Raw genomic sequence first — 25,709 nt, forward strand, 5'->3', positions numbered from 1 at the left:
GAAAAAGCAGAGAGCAGATTTGCACCATGAAGTCGGTGTGCATTGACTTGTGCTTTTCACGATTTTGTACACACACACACACACACTCTGTATGTGAAGCATGAAGTCTGAGAGTCGAGAGAGCGTGGGAGAAATGAACATGAGGTGAATTGATGAATGAGAGAGAGAGAGTGTGTGTGTATGCGCGTGCTTAAATCCGGTTCACGTTTTCTCCTGCGCCTGGAGGGCGGGATCGGACGCATTCAGGCTGTTAATACTGCTAACTCAGAATCAGAGTTTAACGGAGACTTGATGCTGATCCCAGCTCAAAAAAATGCCACTTTAACCGGAACGCATTCACAGAGTCTGGGCTGGAGTCTGTTTTCAACGCTGGCTGCTCTCCAGAGATCCTGATCTGAGACGCCTGAGAGAGAGACAGGTGCGTTAGTACACACTCATTAACTCCACTTGCTTTAACACACCTGCCCCATACGGTAGCCTATATAGGAGACATGACTAGGTGTGATTAGTAGAAGACTAGTTTTAGTAAATATTACGCGCACATAGTGAGGTGGCATGGAGTGCGCGAGGACAGGGTGTGGATGTCATTCAGGAGTTGCAGTGAGTTGTCTTGGATAAGTTTATCCAGGTCCTGACGACAACTTCAAAGGTTGTGAAGAGGTACTTATAACTAGATTTCGTAAGTGGAATAAAACAGTTTACTTAAGGTTGTTTACTTAAGTTTGCCTCAACAACTATTTAGGCAGTTGTACTGCGCATGCGTGCTGACATTTGGCAAGTTCCCCTTTACCTGTGGTAAAGCCACCTGTGGCGTTTAAACCTTTCACTCGACTGGTCTCTCTAACATTGTTGAGGAAATGATCTCTGATTACTTCTGTCAGATCTGTTGTGTTAATTGAATTCCTTCTTATTAAAATATTTTATTAGGTCATTTAAGCATTTAAAACTTGTCTTTGCTGAACTTTGTACAGACTGTGTAAGTGCTCCTGTCTGTTTTGATGATGGTGTTGGATTATCATGGACATTTTGAAAGCCAGTATCTGATCACAAACTGAATTTATTAGGCTCATGTCCCTTTCAGGATTAGGGACTTGATCAAATTAAGAGAAAAGTATTTTTGAGCATTTGTTTAGACAGGCTGACAGCATTTAACCACTGAGTTTATTAACCTGACTCTTTACCCTACACGATCTTTTCAGGAAGTCTGCAAAACAAAGTTACAAAAGTAGCCTAAAAGATTTTCTTAAAGTTTAGGCATCAAAAAGTGGCCAAAAAATTACATGTTGGCCAAAACCCATTTCTTGATCAATATTTTAAAATAATTTTTTTTATTGAATTGAATAGATTCAATAAATAAATAAATAAATAAATAAATAAATAAATAAATTGAATAGAATGTCCCATATAAATGGAAAAAAAATGAGAATTTACCAATAAAGATCTTTCATCTTCTACTCATCATCAATCATTTACCAAAACTTAAAGTTTTACAGAACTACCACTTATCTACTGAATTGTGCCATACAAATATTGGTAAGCAGATAAGATTAATTTGTCTACATAGTGTTTATGAACTTTTAAACTGTTTTGAACAAGGAGTAATGTCTGTTCAAAATGTCATATTCAGTGTGTATATAAAACCTTAAATATACTTTTCACATTCACATCATTACACTGGCTGCAGTCCGTCTCTTCATTTGTCTTCCAGGTATACTCTGTCTTCTTTATTTTATTTTATTTTATTTTATTTTATTTTATTTTATTTTATTTTATTTTATTTTATTTTATTTTATTTTATTTTATTTTATTTGTTTATTTTACTTTGGCTTTCTTTCTTTTACCAGAATCCAATACCTCTGATATCCCTGCATTCTCTGCATGACAGCAATCAATTTAGATGTTTGTCCTGTCATGTTTTATTGGTTAAGATAGAGGTAAGGAATTGCACATAAGTGTCTGAATGTGTCCTATATTCAGCATATACTTGCTTGTATATTTACATGAATACACTCCCTTCAATTAACCTTACTATAGCCTTCATTCCACTTGAGTCTGTAGACTGTGGTTTGGGGATTGAAGAATTATTAAAGTTGACTGGTGATGTTGTTTATGTTCCTGATGCAGTGTTTGCTGGGAAGTTATGGAGGAGGAAGCTCTCTTGGATTTGGGTCATTTGACTGAAGCGGAACAAACCATCATTTTAAATGTTTTGTTGCGAGATAATGAATTGCGCAACCAAGATGAGAGCCGGATCAGGTGTGTTAGTGAGTCAAAATATTATGATATTTTGTAAAACTTGGAGAGTAAAGGGGAAGTAATGCTGTTTATGGTGTATGTAGTTTATCATGCCTCCATGTAATCTTTGTGTGTGTGTGTGTGTGTTTGTGTGTGTGTGCTCAGCAAACTCAAACAAGTGGAGTCAGACCCTGCTCGCCTTCAATTCCTCACAGGCACGTGGTTCAATGAGCAACGAGTTAAACGCTATCGGAGTAGAGGGAGCGACGTTGTCCAAAACTCTATACGCCGCAAAAGGAGGGACACAGGTCATTTAATCGACTCGCTGCCCATTTAAATCAGAGAATGTCTCAAAATATACTCTCGCTGTATGCTAAATTTAAGTCATGCATAAAGTTTACAGTGGTTTTCATTGTGCAGATTTGCCTGTGATGTCAGTGTTTGAAGAACAGAAAGAACAAAATTCATCACAGAGGCAGGAAGAGACCACAAAAGTGAACATGGCAGACCTGGAAGATGGAGAAATAATAGAAAAAGAAACAAAATTAGAGGAGGAGAAAAGAGAGAGGTTATTGAAAGTCTATTTCAATTTCAAAATCACATGAATTAATGTCATCTCAAATATCCCAGGATCTTGTGTTAATGTAAATAAATCTTCCTCAGTCCCAACCTTAATGTGGCCCCCGAACCACGACCAAGGACCAAACGGAGTGCAAAGGTTAGTTTTGCAGCTTGTGTGTGTGAACACTCTTAATGCCTTATACCTGATACTAACATTCGACTAGTAACAACTAAAAGATAAATATTGACTTGAACACTCTGTAGACACCAGAAGATCTTCAGCGGCCTTTACAAAGCCATTACCTCAACCACACAGAACACATTTTGTGCAAATTTGAACCAGAACTGTGCACAAGGCTTGCCATTCGACTTCATTGCCTGTCTTCACCAAATCTCTTGTGGCTCTGTGTTATTAAAGAATAATCGATCCTTAAAAAACTATTTACAATAAACATATTTGTATATAATTGACATTTTGCTATTGTTCTCTTTAGAATGAAAAGAGAGAAGATCTTTCAGATGTTGTGTCAAGAGATATTACTGAAAGTAAGTTCCTTTCAACCGAATGACTCAACAGGAACCAGCGAACTTTATCCTTTATCTATTTTTCTGTCCATCCTGCTGTTTCAGGAAGTGTTGCAGATTCAGAGGCTTTAGAGGACAGTTCACTGCAGAACACAACCTCGTCACTACAGGTACATGCACAGCATTATGCAGTATTGTGTAATATACAGCATATTACAGATAGTAAGCACTACGATTTCTACTACCAGCTTGTTTTAGTCTTGTATTTTGGTCTTTTTGTCTATAGGCTGATTCTGATGGTGATATTGATTCTGGGAGCACCGAACTGGACTACACCACATTCGGCTCAGTCAACAACTTGTACTCTAATAATACGGTATAAGGCCAACACTCATTCACACAGCTACACATTGTACTGCAGAAATCAAGCCATTTACTCCTATTTCAGGCTTCCCAGTGCTCTAACTGAGACTTTGACTGAAAATCTTCCCCTCTTCGATCCTACATCCTTAAGCAAAGCAAAAAACAACTCGGGTCTGCAATGTTTTGTTACGATGATTATGATGTACAACGAATACAAAAGGTCTAAACCGACGTAATCTACTTAAAGTACATTGTAATGGAAAAATAATGAAAGCATGTTGAATAACTTTTTCTCAGCCTCAATGTGAAATTACTAACACCTCCCATTTTAACAGGGGTGTGTATACTTTATGTATACATTCTATAAAATAGTTCTATAAATAAACAGGACGAGGCATAGTGAGTTGTTTCTTTAAAAGAAGCCTTATTCAGGAAACCGACTTGTTACTCCAGGAACCTTTATTATGTATTTATTTGCACCTTCACCTTGACTTAATCAGAAGATGTTCAGAGAGTACAGACAGCTGGGGACGAGCTGCCTAGTAAAGTCAGAAAAGTATAAACATCTAGCATAAATATTTCAAGACAAGCAAAAAATAAAAGTGTGAAACATATGCACAGATAGCGCTAGAATCATAAAAAAGAGTGACCAAAAATGCTCTCAGACGATAAAGAAATAAAAAGAGCAGGCAACCATATAGCGAGTGCTTCCTATTAAGGTCAAAATGTTTTAAATAAATCAATGCATTAAATTTTAATGTGGTAGTATGTAATCTAAGCCTATGGAATAAACTCTTCACTTTTACAATCATTTCCAAAATAATGATAGAAAATAAAAATTTATTTTATGTTCTGGTGCCTCACAGTTCCAGTGTTTAATCCTGATTTCAGCTTATTGTCTGCATGGAGTTCTGCATGTGCTCCCTGTATTCATAGGCATTTCCACCAGGTACTCTGGTTTCCCCATCATACAAAAACTGGCCCCAAGCGTGAGAGGCAGAAAGTTTTTAAACTAATGTTAATTAGTTTGTAGTTGTACTGTAACAAAGAGGACTAGTCAATGGGTAAAAATATTTAATTTAAAGAACACAGGCCAGAGCGGGTACACATAATATCAGATGCAAAACGGAACAAAGTGATCTAAATCAGGAAAACCAGAAATGTAAGGCAGGTGTCGTATTCAGAAGTAAATCAGAATAACAATAGTGCAGCACTTCCTCAGTGGAAAACTAGCAAGTTCATGTGTCTTTCTTATGATGCAGGCACGAATCGAGCAGAGGAGGAGTACAAAATTCATGACATTGCGCCCTCTGGTGGCTTTTTGGGAGGTTTTCCATGTCTGATATGATGTATACTGTACCTTCTATACGCCGACCAGGCATAACATTATGACCACCTGCCTAGTGTTGTGTTGGTCCCCCCTTTTGCTGCCAAAACAGCCCTGACCCATCATGCACTGTGTATTCTGACACCTTTCTATCAGAACCAGCATTAACAACTTCATCGTCTGTTGGATTGGATCACACGGGCCAGCCTTCACTTCCCACTTTCATCATTGAGCCTTGGCTGCCCATGACCCTGTCGCAGATTCACCACTGTTCCTTCCTTGGACCACTTTTGATAGATACTGACCACTGCAGACCGGGAACACCCCACAAGAGCTGCAGCTGCTCTAGCCATCACAATTTGGCCATTCCTTCCTTGGACCACTTTTGATAGATACTGACCACTGCAGACCGGGAACACCCCACAAGAGCTGCAGCTGCTCTAGCCATCACAATTTGGCCCAATTCCTGTTTCTAACACATCACCTTTGAGGACAAAATGTTCACTTGCTGCCTAATATATCCCACCCACTAACAGGTGCCATGATGAGGAGATAATCAGTGTTATTCACGTCACCTGTCACTGTTCATAATGTTATGGCTGATCAGTGTCTATGCTATGATCTGTGACTGGCAGTACTACTTGGCAACATATCTACCTGAACAAATATTTAAACAAGCATAAATTTGTCAGCAGTGTCATAATCATTCTCTTATTAGCTATTAGCTAATGTTTGTATGTATGTGTTTGTCTCCCATAGATGAGTGGCAGCATGATGAGTCTTTACAGTGTTGGGGATTTTGGAAGTGTTACTGTGACTGGCCAGATCCAGTTCTCTCTTCACTATGACTCTAAGAAAGAGGAGCTTCATGTGCGAGTGTGTCGCTGTCAGGATCTGGCTCCGGCACGTAACAACCGTTCAGACCCGTAAGTTTTGGGATATTTAACCATTAATATCTAGGGGGATATAAGTATCAATATTCATATTTTACATTTTTTCTGCAGGTATGTGAAATTGTACCTTCTTCCAGATAACACATCTCACAGTAAAAGGAAAACTTCAGTAAAGAGGAAAAGTCTAAATCCTGTATACAATGAAACACTTAAGGTAAGAATCTGTTTCTTTTATAGTTGCATAGTAAAGTATAGCTGTAAAGTATAACGCTAAAGTATTATCTAGATCAGAGCTACACTTATTGGCTGTATTATCATGTAAACCTACCACATAGGTCACTTTGTAGGTATACAGTACAATTACATGAACATTTCCAATCCCTTAACACGAATAAATTTAAATGACATTTATATAATAAGTAACTCTTGTTAAATAAATATTAACATATATGCAGCCTTGTGATGAAAGGGTTTATGAACTTTCGTGAACCTCAAGGCTCGGTCACCCTTAATGAGCTTCATGCTCCCAGTAGGGCCACCCTTGGTGAACAGATCTGAAAGGAGAGGTCAGATAAATGGTGAACCTACTAACCAAGAATGAAAAGTATGTGAAATTGTACCCTGCCCTTATTATGTTTTCTGGGACCCAACCCTGATGCCAGGCCTGGGGGTGGTGTCCATGGCCATGTAATGGGGAGAAACAGCCTCCTGGTTATGAAGCTGAGTGGTGAATTGTTACTAGGCTTCCAACTCTTCCAAGTTATTAGACTTAGACTCTGCAAGTCATGGATTTGTCAGTAATGAACATTTTGTTTCTCATAACTGTACTTGTCAGTGATCAATCTTCAGTCTTGTATGATCACACTACTCAGCTTTCCAGGTAAAGTCTATTTCAGGGTTCTGGACAAGAGGCTGGACTGGATGATGGTTGAACTAAAGATTCAGGAGGAATAATGCGAATTCCACCCAGGCCATAGAACAGTGGACTTTTGCACAGCTTTGTTTGGAGCATGCTAATCCAGTCAACATGTGTTTTGTGGATTTGGAGAAAGCCTGTGATTGGGTGACTTAACATTTGTTGTAGGAGGCAAAGCAGGATTACAAGGTCTTGGTGTGGCTACTGTGCAATCTGTTCTCTGTACGAATTCACTGTAAGTGGAAACCGTAAGAGAAGTAGACAGCTTCTCTTGTGAGTTGAGCGCAACCAATTGAGGTGGTTTATCTTACAAACATGCTGCCAGATGGCTTCTGGTAGAGCTGTATCCTACACATCCTATTGGATAACAACATTCGAGGAAGATCTAGGACCCACTAGAGAGATAAGGTTAAGAAATTGTTTTGGGATTGTCAGGGGATACGCTAGATCTGAGGCGAATGAATGAATGAAAAAATAATACACAAAATATTCCAAAAAACATTACAAAATGTAAAATTCATTGTAACCCAATGTTAGAAGGCACCACTCAGCTTCACTTACACATTTTCCCTTTTCACAAATTTTACTTTCAATGGCCATTATGAATTTATGGAATGAACATTAATAGGTTAATTATGTAGAACAATATTCATTAATACAATTATTAATTGCTATGTTTGTTACTTACGGTGTATTTATGTTGATAATCAACTTGTGTCATAAATAAAAGTTATTTAAAGAAACTTACTTGTATATATTTTAGATTTTAACTGGAGTCTTCTTTCATTTGTATTCAGTAAATAACATGAGGAATGAGTGGAACAATATAATTACAATTTTTTTTTTATATATATATATATATTAATAATTTTCTGCAAAATTTGTGAACACAAACTTCTACAACTCATCTTTAACTCTATTTTGATATAAAAGATGCACATTAATGTGAACTACTCTAATCTTTATCCCAGTATAAAGTGCGTAAATCAGACCTGCTGGCTCGCGTCCTCAGTGTGTCAGTGTGGCATATGGAGCGTGTGAGGAGGAACCTGTTCTTAGGGGAAGTGGAAGTGCAGCTCAGCCAATCTGACTGGAGCCAGAGTAAACCAACCTGGTACCCTCTTCAACCCAGGGTGAGTGAAATACAGCCTGATAGCAAAAACAGACACATGCAGAGCTATTTCATTACACCGTGTCGTGTACAAATGATTTATCTGGCTGTGCTGCAATGATTTTATCACTTTCTCTCTCAGGTACAAATGAATCCTGAAGCTGTCATCATCAGGGGAACTATATTACTAACACTTAAATTCATACCTCCTGGCTCTGAAGGTCACTGAACACACAAACACAGTAATAGAAATGTACACAATAATAATAAATCATATATTCTGCAGGTATTTACGCATATGTATATGTGATAACTTCAAATTTTGGCTACAGAAGGAGGATTCCCACTCACTGGTGAGCTTCATATTTGGCTAAAGGAGATTGTTGGACTCCTTCCTCCAAAACGTGGCACTCCAAGTATCTTAGTAAAAAGGTAAATTTACACACATTCACAAACATTTGAAGAAAAATCAATAATTATGTTAGTAAAAGTATTAATCGGATATGGTAGGAATAAATTAGTGTGTATGGTGTGTTGCAGTGTGATTTTGCCGGATGAGAGTGGTGTTAGCGGTCAGCAGACACGGGTAGTCCGTGGCTCAGTCAGTCCTGTGTTCAACCACACTATGGTGTATGATGGTTTGCAGTCTGCTGACCTCACACAGGCCTGTGCTGAAATTACTGTGTGGAACTCTTCCAAGTGTCTCGGAGGTGTGAGACTCAGCACAGGCTCAGGTACGCTGTGTATACAGACTATATAGATTTGACCTCTCTTGTACATCAGACATTTATAAAATACAAATGTATTTTGTGTGTGTTATTTAGGTGTGAGTTATGGTCAGATGGTTCACTGGATGGACTCTACTGAAGAAGAAATCAGTGTGTGGAATACAGTAATCCAGAATTCCAACAACTGGGTGGACGTCACTCTGCCAATCAGAACCAACCTACAGATGAGCTGAGACACACACATGTCCAGCAATTTCCTTTGATTTTTCACAGTGACATTATGGAAGTAACTTAAATTATATAATATTATATGTTGGTCTGTGCCTTCGTGGTTCTCGTATGGAAAAAAATGTATTTTGCTATTAATAAGCTGAAAAACAGCAATATGTAAATTTTCAGAATGTTTAAGAACTCTGGACTTCAAGGCTGACTGCTCAGAAAATAATACTGGTTAGGATTTGGAATTCTTAACTATATTAAACCTCCTTGCATAAGGTCTCTGGTCCCAGGGTTTGTGGTGTGATGACTTGTATCATATGCATGTCGAAATATAAGTTCAAAAACGATGTGCCAAATTAGCTTTTTCAAAAAAAAGCATTGACTCACATATCTACTATTTGTTAAACTCCTACATTTGTTAAATGTTTTTTTTTGTTGTTGTTTAATGTTAATTGCTTGTAAATATTTTTTTGCCAATTGTAATATTAGTGAAATTATTGTGTATATCTTAATGCCATCTATCCATAAATCCCATTTATCCATGGAAGCCCCTGGTGTGAAAGGTGTAGCTTCAGGTTATCAAGGTTGCCCTGTCTCAGGATTTCTGAGCATACACCGATCAGGCATAACATTATGAACAGTGACAGGTGAAGTGAATAACACTGATTATCTCCTCATCATGGCATCTGTTAATGGGTGGGATATATTAGGAAGCAAGTGAACATTTTGTCCTTAAAGTTGATGTGTTAGAAGCAGGAAAAATGGAAAAAGTGGTCAAAGGAAGGAACAGTGGTGAACCGGTGACAGGGTCATGGGTGGCAAAGGCTCATTGATGCACGTAGGGAGTGAAGGCTGGCCCGTGTGATCCGATCCAACAGACGAGCTACTGTTCCTCAAATTGCTGTATGTATATATATATATATATATATATATATATATATATATATATAAAATAATAAAAAACATTTAAGCAGCCTGATGGTACTATGGTATGACAAGGGAATAATATCGTCTTGCTTCTATTGCCAACTGCACTGGCATGTTTGATATTTCCAAAGTCAGAGTATAAAACTAATTTGTTAAAAACAGATAAGGATTAAAAAGACTGGATTGTTTTGTGCTAATCAATCTGCTAATCAAATAAATATAAAAGTGATCATGTGTAATGATTCAGTGTGTGTCCATGGCTGTGTGTGTACCATAAGGTTGATTAGGTGAATTTTTTGGATTTTCAGCTACCACTTAGATTATTTTTATTGATTATCTTTTATTCAAAGTAATTCATAGTGATATAAAAGGGTGTTGTAAACTCCATACTTTTATCTGTATTTCTATGTGGCTTAAAAATTAAATTAAAGCAAAAATGCATATTAATACTCTATTTTAGACACAGAATGGAAAGTACTACTCAAAGTAACTACAGAAATACAGATTAAAGTAGTGTGTCATCTCATACAGTGTTTAGCTTCATGTTTCGCTTCTCATCTTTAGGTTTCATCCAATATTAAGTTACACAACGTGTTTTGGATCCAGTTTCTCTGTGCTTGTCACATTTGGATGTCAGTTCAATATTTTATTCATTTTATGCAACAACAGCAGTATCAGTTTTAACCCTGACCCAAGTGAAACCCGAGTTAACGGCTGAATACTAAATGCCTCCGTGTTTGCTTCACAGTGCACCATGTAAGGGCTGAGATACTACACCAAAACCCTGCATGAAGTGCACTTGCATAGGAAGTAAGCAGCTATTTAAAAATGCACCCCAGCGCGAGCGGAACTGATGTGCGGCAGCTGACTGCGATCATGTGAGCGCGAGATACTCCATGTCATGTGACCTATTGGAGCTACCGCTACGTGTTTTGATTGGCGCGTGCCGCCACCTTGATAAGCGAGAGCTGTTTATAACGCAGGGAAGATTTTACGCAACCCTGTGCAGTTTTTTGCGCTGCCTTAGGTGTTTTATTAAATCATTTGTGTTTTATTAACACGGCGCTTCACCATGTGGACCTTTCTAGCTGTCGCCTTGGTGGTAGCCTGTGCCTCAGGTAAGATTACATTTTACAGAATACGGAATAAAGCACAGCGTCTCGTGCTGAGCTAGGAAGATAATCAACCTCAGATTGATATGAAGCGGATGCTCCAAAGCCAGTAGGGGAGAGCGGGGAAACACTTTTTGTATTTTCTCAGTGACCTTTTTTAGTAGAAAGCCAAAATTTTTAATATATTACACTTAAATCTGTCAGATACTCACCCACATTGTTGTACCTCCGTATGTGTGATTTAATATATGAACAATGTAAACTTTAACAAATTAAACCGTCCCCTGTTAGCGGGTCAGTTGTAACAGTCCACAGGGACATTCATTAAAATGTAATTAAAAAATACATTATATAACATCATACTGCAATTTCTTTATTTTATTTGTGAACAGACAGGGTTAAATTGGTTAAACTGATAAAGACAAAGAGTAATAAAATAAGAGGTTGAAGGGTGAGGTTGTAGGGTCTCAGGTGAGAAGTCGATACGGGAAGGTGTCTCTTGGGCAGTTCCAGCAGGTGCGGGCAGCACAGGTAGCAATGGTTGAGCAACAGCAGATGGAGACAGGATCTGCAGGAGGTGTAGGCAGGGCAGATGGAGCTGCAGTAGATGGAAGAGGATGGTCTGTCACCAAAGATGGTGCAAAGTCAACATCTTGGAAGACCTCCCAATTTAAATGGCCGAATGTCAGTGCACCTAAAACCTGACTGCACATTTCCTGGTGTTGCTGCCAAAGGGAGGGCCAACCTAACAATATCAGGAATGCCATACATTGACACTGTCAGCCCCGAGTGGCTCTTCATCCATGAGTCACAGAAGGAGTTCACAGCTTGTTTAGAGGACCATAAACAGTACGATCCAGTGGCTGTAGTTTGTGTGAGCAGTGAGGTGGAAAGGAAAGCAAGACAATTCCATTGTCTCTACAGAAATTTATTCGTCAGAGACAAATGGGATGTGTGGTTGTCCAGTATAAGCAGGACTTTAGCATCCACTGAGGACTTAATGTGGTGTTGGAAATGCTTCGGAAACACGATAAAGTCTTCTTCCAGCATCCACCCAGATGCATTGGCTGTTCCAATGCTACCAGGTGGGCCATCACAGATAAAATGTTCTTTGAAATGGACACGAGGGAATACAAAGTGAGGTGGGATCATATTCCCCAGTGCATTGACTGCACAAGCAAGGGTCACAAGTGTCCCTCTTTCTGCTGATGTGGATGACCCAAACTGTCTACCGCCACACCTGGCACCAATATTTTCTGGGTTTTGGACAGTTGTAACCCCTGTTTCATCCATGTTCCACACATCTTTTGCATGAAATTTGTTGCAACAGCAAGCTGGGATGGTTTGTCCCTACTCTGACAGCCATAAAACTTGCTATGCTAGCTAGACACAACAGCTTTAACACTTGCTAGCTATGCCTATTAGAAGCTAAGAAAACACTGATTTAAATTATATGAATGGATAACGCTTCACAAAAACAGTTTAGACAGTATGAGATTTATGAGCATTAAAAAAAAAAACACTTACCTTGAATTTTGCTTTTTCTAGAAGGAATGGTCACACATGGCTGATTTCACTGAGCATGTGCAGTATGAGTATTGTCACTCTAGCTCATTCCTGATTGGAGAAATAAGCCTTGTTACAGCTGCCCCATGTTGCAACCGTCCCTGCTCTCCCCTACTTTGTTAGAACTGTTTAGACAGTCTCTTTGGTATGTCTGTTTGTGTGTTACACTTTTTTGTTTTAAGCCTGACACTTGGCATTACAATATAATCTATGCTTACCAACCTGCACTCTTTCAATGATGATGATTTGCCATCAGTTACAGTTCTGACCAATCAGAGTTGAGAATGCATAAAGACAGCAAATGCTCCTGCTGTATTCTTGCGTTAAAATGAGACTCATGACCACTTTGATGTCCATACTTGTACTAACATTTTTTCCTTTATGTCTACAGCTTCACCTCTTGCAGGGAGGACGGTTCCTGATTTTGGACAAATGTACCATATAAAAGGTAGTCTCACAACTTTTTGCCCTTTATCCTTGCAATGGCTGTTAAGACTGGGACTCATGTCACTCTTTTTAAAGGTGTGATCTCATTACCCTATGCTGAAATCAAGGAACCATTTGAAGGCTGGTATGATCTACAGGGGAAGAGAAGTAGAATTGACTATTACCAAGGTGAGTTTAGTTTCACAGAAATGTTTTCCGGTCCCTTGTCTCTCATTGTGCCGACCTGATGTGTAAAGGGTAGTGCCAGTCATGCTATGAGAAGGAAATGCAAGAAGGAACTTTGTAGATTTGTTTTTTGGCATCCTTTAGTTCCTTAAAATCTCAGGGAAACCTGCCATTGTCAAAGTATAATGTAATTCGGTACAGATGTTTAATCTGAATATTAAAATGAATAACATTTTTTGGATTTGTGTGTCCATATTGTGACCACTCAAGCTGTTGCACCTACCACTTATCTCTACACAGGTTGTTTTTATATGTAGGCATAATTGTCTTACTTATGCTTTATGGTGACTCATTGGCAGGACAAGTATCCACTTTTCAGCTCGGAGCAGCAGGAGATCAAGGTGTCAGCTACAAAGTTACACCGGTGACAACTGAGACTGAATTTAATGTCATGAAATGCTTCCAAGTCAATGGCACTAAGAAGGATCCAGTTCTGCCTCAGGCTGCACTGCCTGACCTACAGGGCTTTCAGGTGTCCACTTTATTTTAAGAAACTAACTGTAACCAAAAGTTTTGTTTCTGCCTTCAAATTATACATCATAAAAATCTTTCCAGTAACCTATCATTTAATGCTTTGTGCTTTTATATTATTTCACCCTTGACTTGTCTGTCTTTGTGTACAGTTTGAACAAATGGAATACTTTGCGGGCCTGTGGTGTGAGGTGTGGAAGAATGTCACTGTTGTTGGGCACAAAAAAAACACTTATCGTCTGTGGGTAGCCCGACCAGAGGGTGAGGCATCACTGGCCAAACCTTACCATTATGAAATGATGGGCTACAACACGCTTCTGGGTTCCCACTATGACAAATACCTCATAGACTACACTGACTTCAGCCGTGAAACTGATCCTAAAGACTTCAATCTGCCAGACGGTAAATTACCCATTCTTATACTCGCACTTGCTGGCACAGGCATTTATAATTGTGTACCCCTCTTAATGTAAATGAAGATATCTAATTGATATTTTCTTATTAGGTATGAGCTGTGGACCTTTTCCTGGTCCAGGAGTGGAGCACAGAATACTAGCCAATCCAATTCAAGACCTGATTCATACTTCTCCTGTGGGCCATGTCCATCGCTTATTTGGGCACTTTAAGGAAAAATATGAGCGTGAATATGAAGATGAGGTGGAACATGAAAAGCGAGAACACAACTTTGTACATAATGTTCGGTGAGGAAATAATGTCATATTTCCTCACTTCATATTTCAAAGTTGTAAAGGATTTTTTTTGGATGCCTCTGCCCATTGTTTTGAGTTCTCTCAAATGTATTCCTCTGTTCATTTGAGATTTGCAGAATTTATATGGAATAATTGTAACCTGCAGATGAAGTGATTTTAGAGTTGGGAATTGCTCCAATCAGGGTCAAATGTCTGAAAGGACAAGACTTATTTGCTGTCAGTCTTAACTTGTTAATGTTTGACATTAGGCTTGTGCTGCATGATTTTGATCAACTCTGTGATTATAATGTCTGCTGATGTTTAATCATATCACATGCCAATCCTTAGAGCTGTGCAGTACAATATTGGCGTACACAAGATTGTCACTCGGTTACACCAAGAGAGCAGTCTTTTTCTCCCTGATAAAATGGAATGAGCCAATTGATTTATGAAATAGAAACTGCAGTTTGTGTGAAATAATCATTATATTGAAAAATGTCCTATTTATCACTTTCTGTAGTAATGATTAGTAAACAGAAAAGAATCACCTATAAATGCTTAGTTTTTGCCAACAGTTCCTGACTGCACAGCTGGCAATTCTTTATCTTATTCTTCTTGATCTATTAGAAGTGCTTATTTTCTTGTCCTTTTCCATGACTATTCTGGACAATTAAACTGTTGTATTTATTTCAGTTTATTTAAAATGGTAACACGGTCAGCAAAAGCTCAGTATAAAAGGTAATGAGCCCTATTAGACACTAATATTTTGCACACAATTTTGCTTTTGCAGGTATATTCACTCCATGAACAGAGCCGGACTGTCCTATTCCCTCTCAGTGAATCACCTGGCTGATCGCACAGAGCAAGAACTAGTAATGATGAGAGGTGGGAAACAAAGGAAGACCCCTAACAAAGCTCAACCCTTCCCCACTGAACTTCGCTCTCTTAATCTGCCTGATTCCTTGGACTGGAGGCTATATGGTAGGTTCTGTTCATGGGATTGATCAGGGATTGATCTCACTGATGAGTGCTTTGAGTTCTTACCCTCTGCATTATGTAATAGGTGCTGTGACCCCTGTAAAGGATCAAGCTGTGTGTGGGTCCTGCTGGAGTTTTGCAGCAACAGGGGCACTAGAAGGCGCACTGTTTCTGAAGGTAAATGCATGCAGTGTGTTGGTTCTTTCTTTTTTGCAGTTTGTCCTCAGGGGACGCTGTGGTTGCGAAAGCTGGGTACTTTTAGACAACGGTCATCCTGCCCAAGTGAAATATTTCACATTTGTTGCTCTTCCCTGCAGAGTTTATCAAAAAACAAAACTTCCAAATCCTGAAGAGTGCACTGAATTCTTGAGTTCTTTGTCTTTCTTTCTTTTATCAGACAGGGGAGCGTGTGGTGTTGTCTCAGCAGATGCTAGTGGACTGTACATGGGGCTTTGGGAACAATGGCTGTGATGGAGGAGAGGAGTGGAGAGCATTTGAATGGATCATGAAACATGGTGGCATCTCAACTGCAGAGAGTTATGGTGGATACACTGGAATGGTGTGTATTAATTACACCAAGTGGCATTTTAATACATTCCAGACATGGCTCAGATGTATATGTTATGCCCCTCTGTTAGCTGAAGTTTGCAATTCACCCTCCACTGGATAAAAAAAAAAAAATGTAGAACATCCTATTTTTTCTGTTCAGATGAAATGATATTTACTTAAGGTGTTAAATCCCAAATTTTGGCACCACCCATTAGAATTTATATAGGAAAACAATGTGTAAGCTCCAAGTATAACATTTTGCATAGTCTGTTTTATCACTTTAACAACGTCTAGAGTTTTCATAAATATTTGTGCCCATCTGTACACATCACATTTCAGATTTTCTCTCTTTTTTGCTCTTATAATAAGTGCCACACACTCAAAGGTTTTCCACTATATAGTGGAGTGTGTCTGTGGGGATTTGTGTTCATTCAGCCATAAGGGCATTAGTGAGATCAGGCACTGATGTTTGGTGAGGAGGTCTGGGGTGCAGTCAGTGTTCAGTGAGGTTGAGGTCAGGGCTCTGTGCTGGACACTCGAGTTCTTCGATTCCAGTCTTGACAGTGTCTTCATGGACCTTCCCCAGGGCACATACTCCTGCATGTTTGGTCCCTTGAGTTCCAAAGAATGGAAGTTGTAAAGCTACAGCATGCAAAGACATCCTGTACAATTGTGCTTGTGCTGGTATCAGTGCATAATAACTAGTGTATATATGATGCATGAGATTAGTATATTAATTTATACCATATTTATGAATAGTCCACAGGATGGTGTGACTAGTTTGTAAAGTGGTAGTGCATGAGGGCAAGGTTTTTCAGGGAGATGGTTGTTTAAGATCCAGTTGAAAAGGGAGGATGTAGAAGCGTAGTAGTTTACATTTAAGACCAATTTCTGTGGGATTACTGTTTTGTACACATTTGTAAATTTAGATTTCTAATGAGCAAGGCAGAGACGCCAGGGAAAAACTCACAAATAAAATGAGGCAAGAACGTAGGAAAGAAACCGACTCTAGTCAAAAGGGAATTCGTCGTCTTGGTCATACACGATATTGAGGTTATAAGTTCCAAAACACTTACTCTGACAAAATACCAAAATGTGTAATGCACTATTGTAAAATCTTACATGTGAATACTTGCCCCACTATTGTTCTGCTGTTTTTATGGTCTTTTATGGATGTGACCTCGCTGCCGATTTGTTTCAGAATGGCCTGTGTCACTATAATACATCCTCTCTAACTGCCCATGTGAAAAGCTACACTAATGTCACCAGTGGAGATTTGGAGGCTCTGAAGGCCGCGCTGTATAAATATGGTCCTACTGCAGTCAGCATCGATGCTTCTCACCGCTCTTTTAGCTTCTACAGTAATGGCGTGTATTATGAACCAGAATGCAGTAAGTTATTCTTTTACACAGTTTTAATATGTACTGTATTGACACTGTGAGATGTATGGTATTGGTAATGACCATGTCAGGTATGTGTAATAGCAGATTTTACAGCCTACTCTTGGAACTGGTTTTGGACTAAATGGTTCTTATTTCTATATGTTGTAGTGATTTATTTATTAATCCCCTTATCTTTTGTGATGTAGAGAATGGGCCAGATGACTTGGACCATGCTGTTCTGGCTGTAGGTTATGGGGTACTGGATGGACAGCCTTACTGGTTGGTGAAGAACTCCTGGTCCACTTACTGGGGAAACGATGGTTATGTGCTTATGTCCATGAAGGATAACAACTGTGGCGTGGCAACAGGGGCCACATACGTTACGCTGTCCTAATGAACATTATTAAAGAAAAATTCTCAGATTGGTTATACAAATGTGTTTTCATGTTGAGCTGAAACATCTCTATTTTTTTTAGCTTAAAAAAACTCCCTTTGCTCTTCTCAAAACTGCAGCCAATATTTCATTGTGCATTCTGACCACATGGTGTCACTCAAGTTAAACATGTTTTATTAGAGTGCGCGCACACACATCTGCCAGATTTTTTTTTAACTGCTGTCTTTAAATCAGTTGCACTGAAATTACAATTGCATTTTCACATGGAACAGTTAACAGGTGCACCACGGTGTCATGTTTTGTCATGCAGTGCTCATGGCTTACTCTGGAAACGATTCACTTTTAATCCTTAAGCTGTACCAATGTTCCCTGATGGGTTTTTTTTTTTTTTTTTTTTTTTAAATAAAGTAAATGTTTTTAATCGGTGGACTAATGGTGGCTTATTGGATAAGGCTAAATATCTTTTATGCTTTTTGTATACATATCTATTGGCCAGTGGATATATTTCATTGTCCCAGTCCAGATGGCTGACTTCTGTGATTGCCCAAGCTCCAAGCAACAATGTATGCAAGTGGTAGACTTTAAAACTCAATCTGTGAAATTATTTGGTGGTATTGGCTCAGGGGTAAAAGTCCTGGTATACTTCACAAGGTTGTAGGTTTAAATCACAGCACCTCTATGCTCCTCCCACTTTTGGGCCCTTGAGCAAGGCATCTCCAAGGTGCTGTATCACGGCAGCCACTTACCTTGATCCCAGCTACTAACAAGCTGAACAATGCAAAGAAAATTATTTTCTGTATGCTATGTTTTTTAGTGAATGACAGAATAAAATGGAAACCCTGAGCATAAAGTGACTGACTAAGGTGATAAGCTAACAAAAGATGCAAAAAAAAAATGCTTCAGAGCACCTTGACTGTATCATAAGAATGAACATCGTTCTTCCATAACATGTTTCCTCAGCTGGCATTTGTCGATGGGAAATGCTGTATAAGTCCCAAATCTCCACTTAGGTGTTGAACAAGGTGCAGATGTGCTGACTGTAGCAAATAATCTTCATACTTATTAAGCCAATCGGTTAACTTGTGTGCCTTGAAAATGGGGATAGACTCATCCTGGAAGAGACCACTCTTAACTTAGGATAGAAATGTTGCATTATAGGATAAAGGTGAACAGAAAACAAGTGGACATGTGAACCCAACCATCCTACCAAAACACATTAAAAACCACCGTTTTTTATTTTTTTCCCCTTTAATTTGTCACCGGTCTGTGTATTACAATATTACAAACAATATGAAAACAAGCTCTTCACAAACAATACAACAGCAACTGAATATGTTTTCTGATTGTCTTATATGGGGGAAACATATAAAAGTATATTTGTGTGATATACATTTATACAAAGTATAAAAGTGAAAGGTACTGTGTGTTCTTTTTGCATAGACATCAGATAAAACAGTGTGGTTTCTACAGAGAACCGCTGTTCAACGATCTGTTGTGACACTTGGGTTAAAACCTCTGATGACACAGCTGCTTTCTCAGCATGAAGCATGAAAATTACATCCCAAACAGACCTTGACCAAAGATGAGGCTATTAAAAATATTTAACGGTACAAATATTTGTCACAGTGTTACAGATGTAGTTGCATTTTCTGATCTGACTCGAAAGTTAGAGAGAATGAAGAAATTAAATGCTTATTGTCTGTGTCTGAGCGTGCTTGTGTTTGTACATGCAGGCCCATGCTGGTCTATGGAGACTTATTTGTAAGGCTCTGGAGTTCCTGGGCGTCTGTGGTGTTTTGAGACTGGATACTGTCTACAGGGAGATTTCTGTCATTATGCTCTGGAGAATTAAATCTGCACAAAGAGAAGGATAAAGTTACTAAGGCACATTTATACTGCATATATTTAGGTTACTGCATATTTATATCAACCTCTCAGCATCTTGGATATCTTGAATGGTATCAGGTAGTGGTTTATTGGCTGTCTCTGGCAGGCCCAATGCGAGAGCTGCACCCAGCAGAGGAGAGAAGCCAAATATCACAGTGGATACAGCTGAGTTTGTCTCTCCAAGCAGGTTTATCATCGGTGCTAAAACTCCACCAATTCTTGCAAACATGGAGGCCACACCAATTCCTGTCTGTCTGTGAGGAGAGAAAGTCTAGTCTTAATATAAATGTGCATAAGAGTAATTTAAAGCACATGATGGATGCATTATCCATTAAAATCAGACAACAATTTCACAGAATGATAAAGTTGCCAATGATAAAATCTAGTTCTGATGACAGTTCAATCACAAGTCATTAATAAGTCATCTGTGTCCCTTGGTACACACTTTGATCAGTGAAATTATTTCACACACATGCACTGAATGTAATACTGAATAGTTATTGTTGTTTCCTATAAATCTGTTATAAGTAAATACCTTAGCACTGTTGGAAAGAGCTCAGCTGCATAAACATAGATGACAGCAAAAGAGGCTGTGATCCCAAATTTTCCAGTCATCGCCACAGCAGTTCTTATATTAGGACTGTCTGGGAGGATAACAAGAAAAACAAGGTCAAAGAAAAAAAAGCAAACAAACTACAGATGGTCATGATGGTGGAGTGATATTAAGAAAGGAACTGAACATGAGACCAGGAGAATGAGAGAGACAGACTGAAAGAGTGAAGAAATGCTCAAAGAGCGATTGACAAGAATGAAGATGCTGATCACCTTCTGGTACAATAAGCATGAGGAGGCAGGCGACGCCCCCGATGGCAAGGAACACACTCTGTGAGAGCCGGCGGCTGTAGGGGAGGAAGAGCAAAACCAATGACCTCGCAGGGATCTCCACCAATCCAAACAGAAACTGAGTGAGGTAAAGGTTTGAGCCCAGATCTGATACACCCAGAGACAGACCATAATACACTAAGACGGTAACAAACCTACAAAAGGAAAAAGTGAACATAAGATAAAATTAATGCAAGCTATATTTGGAACAAAGCAAATTTAAATTGTTTGCTACATTTTGGGCAAGAATCGAAAATCTGCACCAAGTCACTGGAAATGGGATAGGATCCCCAGAACTGAACCAGAACCATTGTTCCTTACCAGATGTAGAACAGGATGAACGATCGCTTCCTCATCTCTGGAGTACGGACTAGATCTACAACAGAGTGCTGATTCTTCCCCTGCATCCACTCACACTTGTCTAACTGCAAATACATCACCATGGAAGATGTATAGTATTACACGTCTTTTTAATATCCTTGATACAATAGTTAAAGTGAATGTTTAACCATGATTGTATGCCATAACTAGACATCATAAAATCATAAACAGGCTTTTTTTATGTGGTTTCTGACACTGTATGTCAAACAGTAATCTGTATAAAAAAAATATAGTCAAGGGATGTTGCTCCAGAGCTAAAACAGTAGTAGCTATCTTAAAGCATTTCCAAATTTCCAGAATATCAGTATTTATAGGCTGTCTTATTCTGGATATTTAAATATACTATTTAAAAACTACTATTTAAATATAATATTTGTAAAAAAAAAAATAAAATAATAATAATAATAATAAAAATAATAATAAAATAAAATGTATAGTCTAACTGCAAATATCAGGCTAATATTTACAAGAAACTGATAAAAATAGTAAGATTGTTAACGGAGGATTCCTACCACTTTAGCAAAAATAAAAGACTTTGCTTTATCGAGGCCCCTTTGAGAATCACTACTTTAAATATCCCACCAGTAACCAGCTAGTAAACAACCATGGCAAATCAAGCATATATTCTGTTTGCATAATTTGTTTTTGCATCTCACATTACACCTAAATGCGGACCTCTGGGAGACTCTCCCAGGGCTCAGGTGATGCCAGAGTTGCCTTGGCAATCAGCTAGATTCAGTCTGTCACTTACAGGGTACAATGGCAGCCTGGTTGGCTAGCTGCCTCGAGGGGTTAAGGCCTGTTGTCATAGAGATGTTAAGGGAGCTATTGAGCCATTGGAGTGTTTTTTTATTTTATTTTTATGAGTGCCAAACCTTTATAACCGAAAAAGACAGCAAAATAAAGAATGTGTGTGAGAGATAGTCTGTCGTACCTGTACTGTAGTAGGCAAAGGACGACCATTCATTGTAGCTGCTTTGCGTAGAAGAACTAGAGCTTCCTCTTTTCTGTTATTTACCAACAGCCAACGAGCTGAATTAGGAAGAACCCTGAAGGATAAAAGAGACGGGGTGAGAGAATGGGTGAAAGAGACAAAGGGAGATTTAAGGCACACAAATAAAGACGGAGTGATATACACAAGGGAAAGCAAATGGGAGAATTGAGTACTTCTATTCATGATGTAGCCAACAGGCTAGCCTGACTTCTCAGCCACATTAACTCCTATTAAAGCCACGTTTTGTGGACCACTTGTTGAAAAATCAGAGCATCATCATAGTTTTTGAAAAGCTACCAGTGTTCGAATCATCTACAGTCTCTGGCACAGCTAGCATACTGAATAGCTCAACCTAACCAAGTTTACAAGAGTTCCTGAAAGCACTTCAGAGAAAAAAAAAATGACGGCATAAACACACAGTCATACATCGTGGAACATTTTAGCTAACAAACTATTAAAGACCAAGCTACTACAAACATGTAGCATCAGTGGTAAAATTGTAAAGCTAGCATTAGATCTATAGAGCTGTTAGCCTGCTACTTAAATGATAGCAAAATAGGTCTCTAATAATCAGTAATCAGTATATATGTGTGTGCATGTGTATGAGTGTATGTATTCTCTCACCAGATGTAGAAAATAAAGAGGAAACCTGGTGCTGAGATGGCGAGCTGTAAATTCCTCCAGCTTCGAATAAAATAAGCCACACCAGCCAGCAGCATATAACCGAGCCCAAAGAAATAATCTGTTATGATTCCAGCCAGCATGCGTCTCTTTGTACACGTCCATTCTGTACCTATAGAGCGGTTGGAGTTTGTTGTCAGAAATAAGATTTTTATTTATAAGAATTTTACACCTTACTCACTAGCCATATCTAGCAAATTCAAACATATGGGGATATTAAAGAATGAATCAAATGGAATTATGATATAGTATAGTATAGTTACTCACCCAACACAAAAGCATTAATGATGATGCCTGAGATGGAGGTTCCTATGATGAAGCGAAGACTCACATATACCAGATAGTTTGGAGCAAAGGCAGCAGCTACCCCAAACGCTGTCTGGATGGCAAGAGACAAGAGCAGGGCAAACCTCCTTCCAAACCTGGAGCATGAAGAAGGAACATGCAGCTGTGAGGAACATGTTTCTAATATCCAATCCAGGTATCCAGAAGATTCCTGCACTGTTATACTCATCTACATGTCTTCAGAACTACAAGCCTGCATCAATTTATGAAGGTTTCTAGCACTAGCTGAGAAAAGCTGCTAGCATAGGGAGTGGATTGCAACTTCAAGCTCATATCTGAATTTACACCAGAATACAGTGTGTACAGTATGGTGTGCTCAGTGATGTATTACATTACTGTTAAACATTAGCATAAACGTGTCTTTAATAGAACAGTGTTTGGGGTGTCAAATAAATGGTCCTCCAAGTAATTAATTTATGACTATTGTACATGTGTCTATGTGTCTTTAGAAATCTTATAATGCATATTGTTTGAATAAATTGTTGCTGAAACAAATAAGAATTACTGCATGAATGTGTGTTTGTGTGTGTGTGTGTGTGTGTGTGTGAGTGAGAGAGAGAGAGAGAGAGAGAGAGAGAGAGAGAGAGAGAGAGAGAGAGAGAGAGAGAGAGAGAGAGATTTTACAGGTTTAATCTTGACTAGTTTAAGCCTGTTGGCGGATTGACTGATGTCTAATTGTTTCATATTTCTGAGCCCTGCCTAGCCGATGTTTATCTGCCACATTGGTTATAATAGAATCCGTACATTTTCATCTGTCTGTCAGCTTGCTAACACTTATTAAATTGTGTGAAATTATTTGAAAAGTATGTATGTAATTAAAAATGAATAGAGAATTTGGACTGAGCCTTGATTTCCATGCAGGCTTTGTTCAAACACAGATGTACTTGAGTGTGAGTCTACACTGCAGAACAAATTCAACTTCAAATGTATATAAAATGGGATTCACTCGTACCTGTCAGCCATTGATCCAAACACAATAGCTCCCACAAGCAATCCCAGCATATACAGGGAAGAACCAAGACTGTTTAGAGTCGCTCTGTCACAGACAAGATCCCACTACAGACACACACACACACACACATAAGGGAAAGAAATTACACCCTCCTTTTTTTTTTAAAAAAAAATTTAAAAATTTTTTTAAAATTTTTTTTTATCAAGGTTAATTGACAAATTGGGTGGTCCTCAACAACTTCTATAACCAAATAACCTCAGAAAATCTATACTCTATAATTTCCATTAAAGCAGAAATTAGCTTCTGTTCTATTCAAATCTAGAATTTGATTCAATTTTATTTACATAGCATTTCTAACAATGGTCATTACCATAAAGCTGCTTTATCATGGCTTAGGCCAATCTAACCCATACACAAGTTAAAATTGCCAATGTCAAATGGTATGTCCCGCAAATAAGCACAAATTTATTAATCTAATTTTGTGTTTAGTAAACCTAGCTGTCTGGTAATACCCAATGCAGCTATTTTAATGAAATTATGAGCACTGACAGGTGAAGTGAATAACACTGATTATCTTGTGGGGTGTTCCCGGTCTGCAGTGGTCAGTTTCTATCAAACATGGTCCAAGGAAGGAACAGTGGTGGGGAGCGAAGGCTGGCCCGTGTGGTTCGATTTAACAGACGAGCTACTGTTGCTCAAATTGCTGAAGAAGTTAATGCTGGTTCTGATAGAAAGGTGTCCGAATACACAGTACATAACAGGACAGGGCTGTTAAGGCAGCAAAAGGGGGACCAACACAATATTGGACAGGTGGTCATAAAGTTATTCCTGGTCGGTGTATATTTGTGCCCTGGGGTATTTTGATGTGGTGTAATCTGCCACCTTGGAAAAAGGAAGATTTACACTGCTGTCAAAACCCTAAACTTTTGTCAAAAACCATTTCAATGACACGTACTTTAACACAGATATTTCTCATTAATTTAGGCTTTTCTTTTTATCCTCAATAAATAGACAATAAAGAACAGTTAGTCCATATTTTATAAGATGATGACTCTAATCATCCTGTAATTACATGTCTACTACTTTAAACCAGTAAGACTGGTCATTCAGAGGCATTCTCAATATATCTGAATTTACGACTTCTTCTCTATGGTGTGTGTTGTTTTACCTCAGTGACAGTGCTACTGTGGATTAATTCTCGGCTGTAAACCCATCCGTGTGGACAGAGATCCTCAGTCCGGTTGTGTGAGGATGAGACGCTGCTGCATGAGTCGCTGTAGTTTACAGACACGTTAAAGTACCAGTGTTGAGTATCCGAGCTGCGGCAGTGATGTGGAGGAGTGAAGCCTGTGAAGACGCTCGCTATCATATGAAAGGCAAGGAAGATTTGTGGAAGACAAATCAGTACATACAGAATCTTCTGATATCTCCCAAAGCCGTCGACCTCCGCCAAGACCTGATCGAAATTCATTTCACCGATTTACAGTAACTCGGTTTAAAGCCAGAGCCCTGAGAGGTGAGAGTTTCTCAAGTGCAAACTCCAAAGCTGCATAAAACCGACCAAAGTCGTCATAACGCTCCAAACAAATAAAGAAAATAGATCATTATGCGAGTCCCGACAAATAATATACGACCACCTTAGGCTATTTAACTATTAAAAAAAAACAAAAGGCTATACATAACACATCATCACACTCTCACACTTAAACAAAAAATATGTGGAAAGGTGAGGGGAATAAGCCTCGGGTGTTATCAGCACTTAACTGTTCAGTTAGAAGAAAAAGAGATAGATAGAAAGAAAGAGAGGGGGAGGGAGCAAAGTGAAGGAAGGAGAGAGAGAGAGAGAGAGAGAGAGAGAGAGAGAGAGAGAGAGAGAGAGAGAGGAGGGATCAAGAGAAGGCGTAGGGAGCACGAAAGAAGAAAAAAGGAGATAGTGAAGAGAGAAGTAGAGGGATAGTAAGTGAGTGAG

The 25,709-nt window shown here is 38.8% G+C and overlaps 3 protein-coding genes across 4 annotated transcripts; 2 read left to right on the top strand and 1 right to left on the bottom strand.

The window, feature by feature from the left end:
• Nucleotides 1-9,794, top strand: sytl1 (synaptotagmin-like 1). Of its 2 annotated transcripts, XM_058377298.1 has the most exons (16): nucleotides 1-418; nucleotides 1,845-1,934; nucleotides 2,125-2,256; nucleotides 2,401-2,543; nucleotides 2,656-2,803; nucleotides 2,899-2,953; nucleotides 3,291-3,342; nucleotides 3,427-3,491; nucleotides 3,608-3,697; nucleotides 5,771-5,937; nucleotides 6,016-6,118; nucleotides 7,792-7,953; nucleotides 8,074-8,152; nucleotides 8,264-8,363; nucleotides 8,472-8,665; nucleotides 8,756-9,794. In XM_058377298.1, exons 3-16 carry the CDS (start codon nucleotides 2,141-2,143, stop codon nucleotides 8,890-8,892), a joined length of 1,611 nt encoding a protein of 536 aa, XP_058233281.1. In that variant the 5' UTR covers nucleotides 1-418; nucleotides 1,845-1,934; nucleotides 2,125-2,140; the 3' UTR covers nucleotides 8,893-9,794. The 2 variants fall into 2 exon arrangements, with proteins under 2 accessions (XP_058233281.1, XP_058233282.1); XM_058377299.1 differs by lacking the exon at nucleotides 1,845-1,934 and having other exon boundaries at nucleotides 2-418.
• A 945-nt stretch (nucleotides 9,795-10,739) lies between these two features.
• On the top strand, nucleotides 10,740-18,009 carry LOC131345384 (digestive cysteine proteinase 2-like). The gene is made up of 11 exons (XM_058378236.1): nucleotides 10,740-10,923; nucleotides 12,875-12,931; nucleotides 13,006-13,098; nucleotides 13,455-13,627; nucleotides 13,779-14,028; nucleotides 14,132-14,327; nucleotides 15,106-15,296; nucleotides 15,379-15,470; nucleotides 15,691-15,852; nucleotides 17,044-17,233; nucleotides 17,431-18,009. Exons 1-11 carry the CDS (start codon nucleotides 10,878-10,880, stop codon nucleotides 17,616-17,618), a joined length of 1,638 nt encoding a protein of 545 aa, XP_058234219.1. The 5' UTR covers nucleotides 10,740-10,877; the 3' UTR covers nucleotides 17,619-18,009.
• An 856-nt stretch (nucleotides 18,010-18,865) lies between these two features.
• si:dkey-166k12.1 (solute carrier family 22 member 13) lies at nucleotides 18,866-25,547 on the bottom strand. The gene is made up of 10 exons (XM_058378237.1): nucleotides 24,909-25,547; nucleotides 23,741-23,844; nucleotides 22,711-22,865; nucleotides 22,387-22,555; nucleotides 21,703-21,817; nucleotides 20,709-20,812; nucleotides 20,331-20,542; nucleotides 20,041-20,149; nucleotides 19,550-19,759; nucleotides 18,866-19,472 (listed from the first exon to the last, which is right to left on the bottom strand). Exons 1-10 carry the CDS (start codon nucleotides 25,209-25,211, stop codon nucleotides 19,364-19,366), a joined length of 1,590 nt encoding a protein of 529 aa, XP_058234220.1. The 5' UTR covers nucleotides 25,212-25,547; the 3' UTR covers nucleotides 18,866-19,363.
• Nucleotides 25,548-25,709: the final 162 nt, after the last annotated feature.

This window comes from Hemibagrus wyckioides, linkage group LG24 (assembly GCF_019097595.1).
Source record: "Hemibagrus wyckioides isolate EC202008001 linkage group LG24, SWU_Hwy_1.0, whole genome shotgun sequence".
Lineage (NCBI taxonomy): Eukaryota > Metazoa > Chordata > Actinopteri > Siluriformes > Bagridae > Hemibagrus > Hemibagrus wyckioides.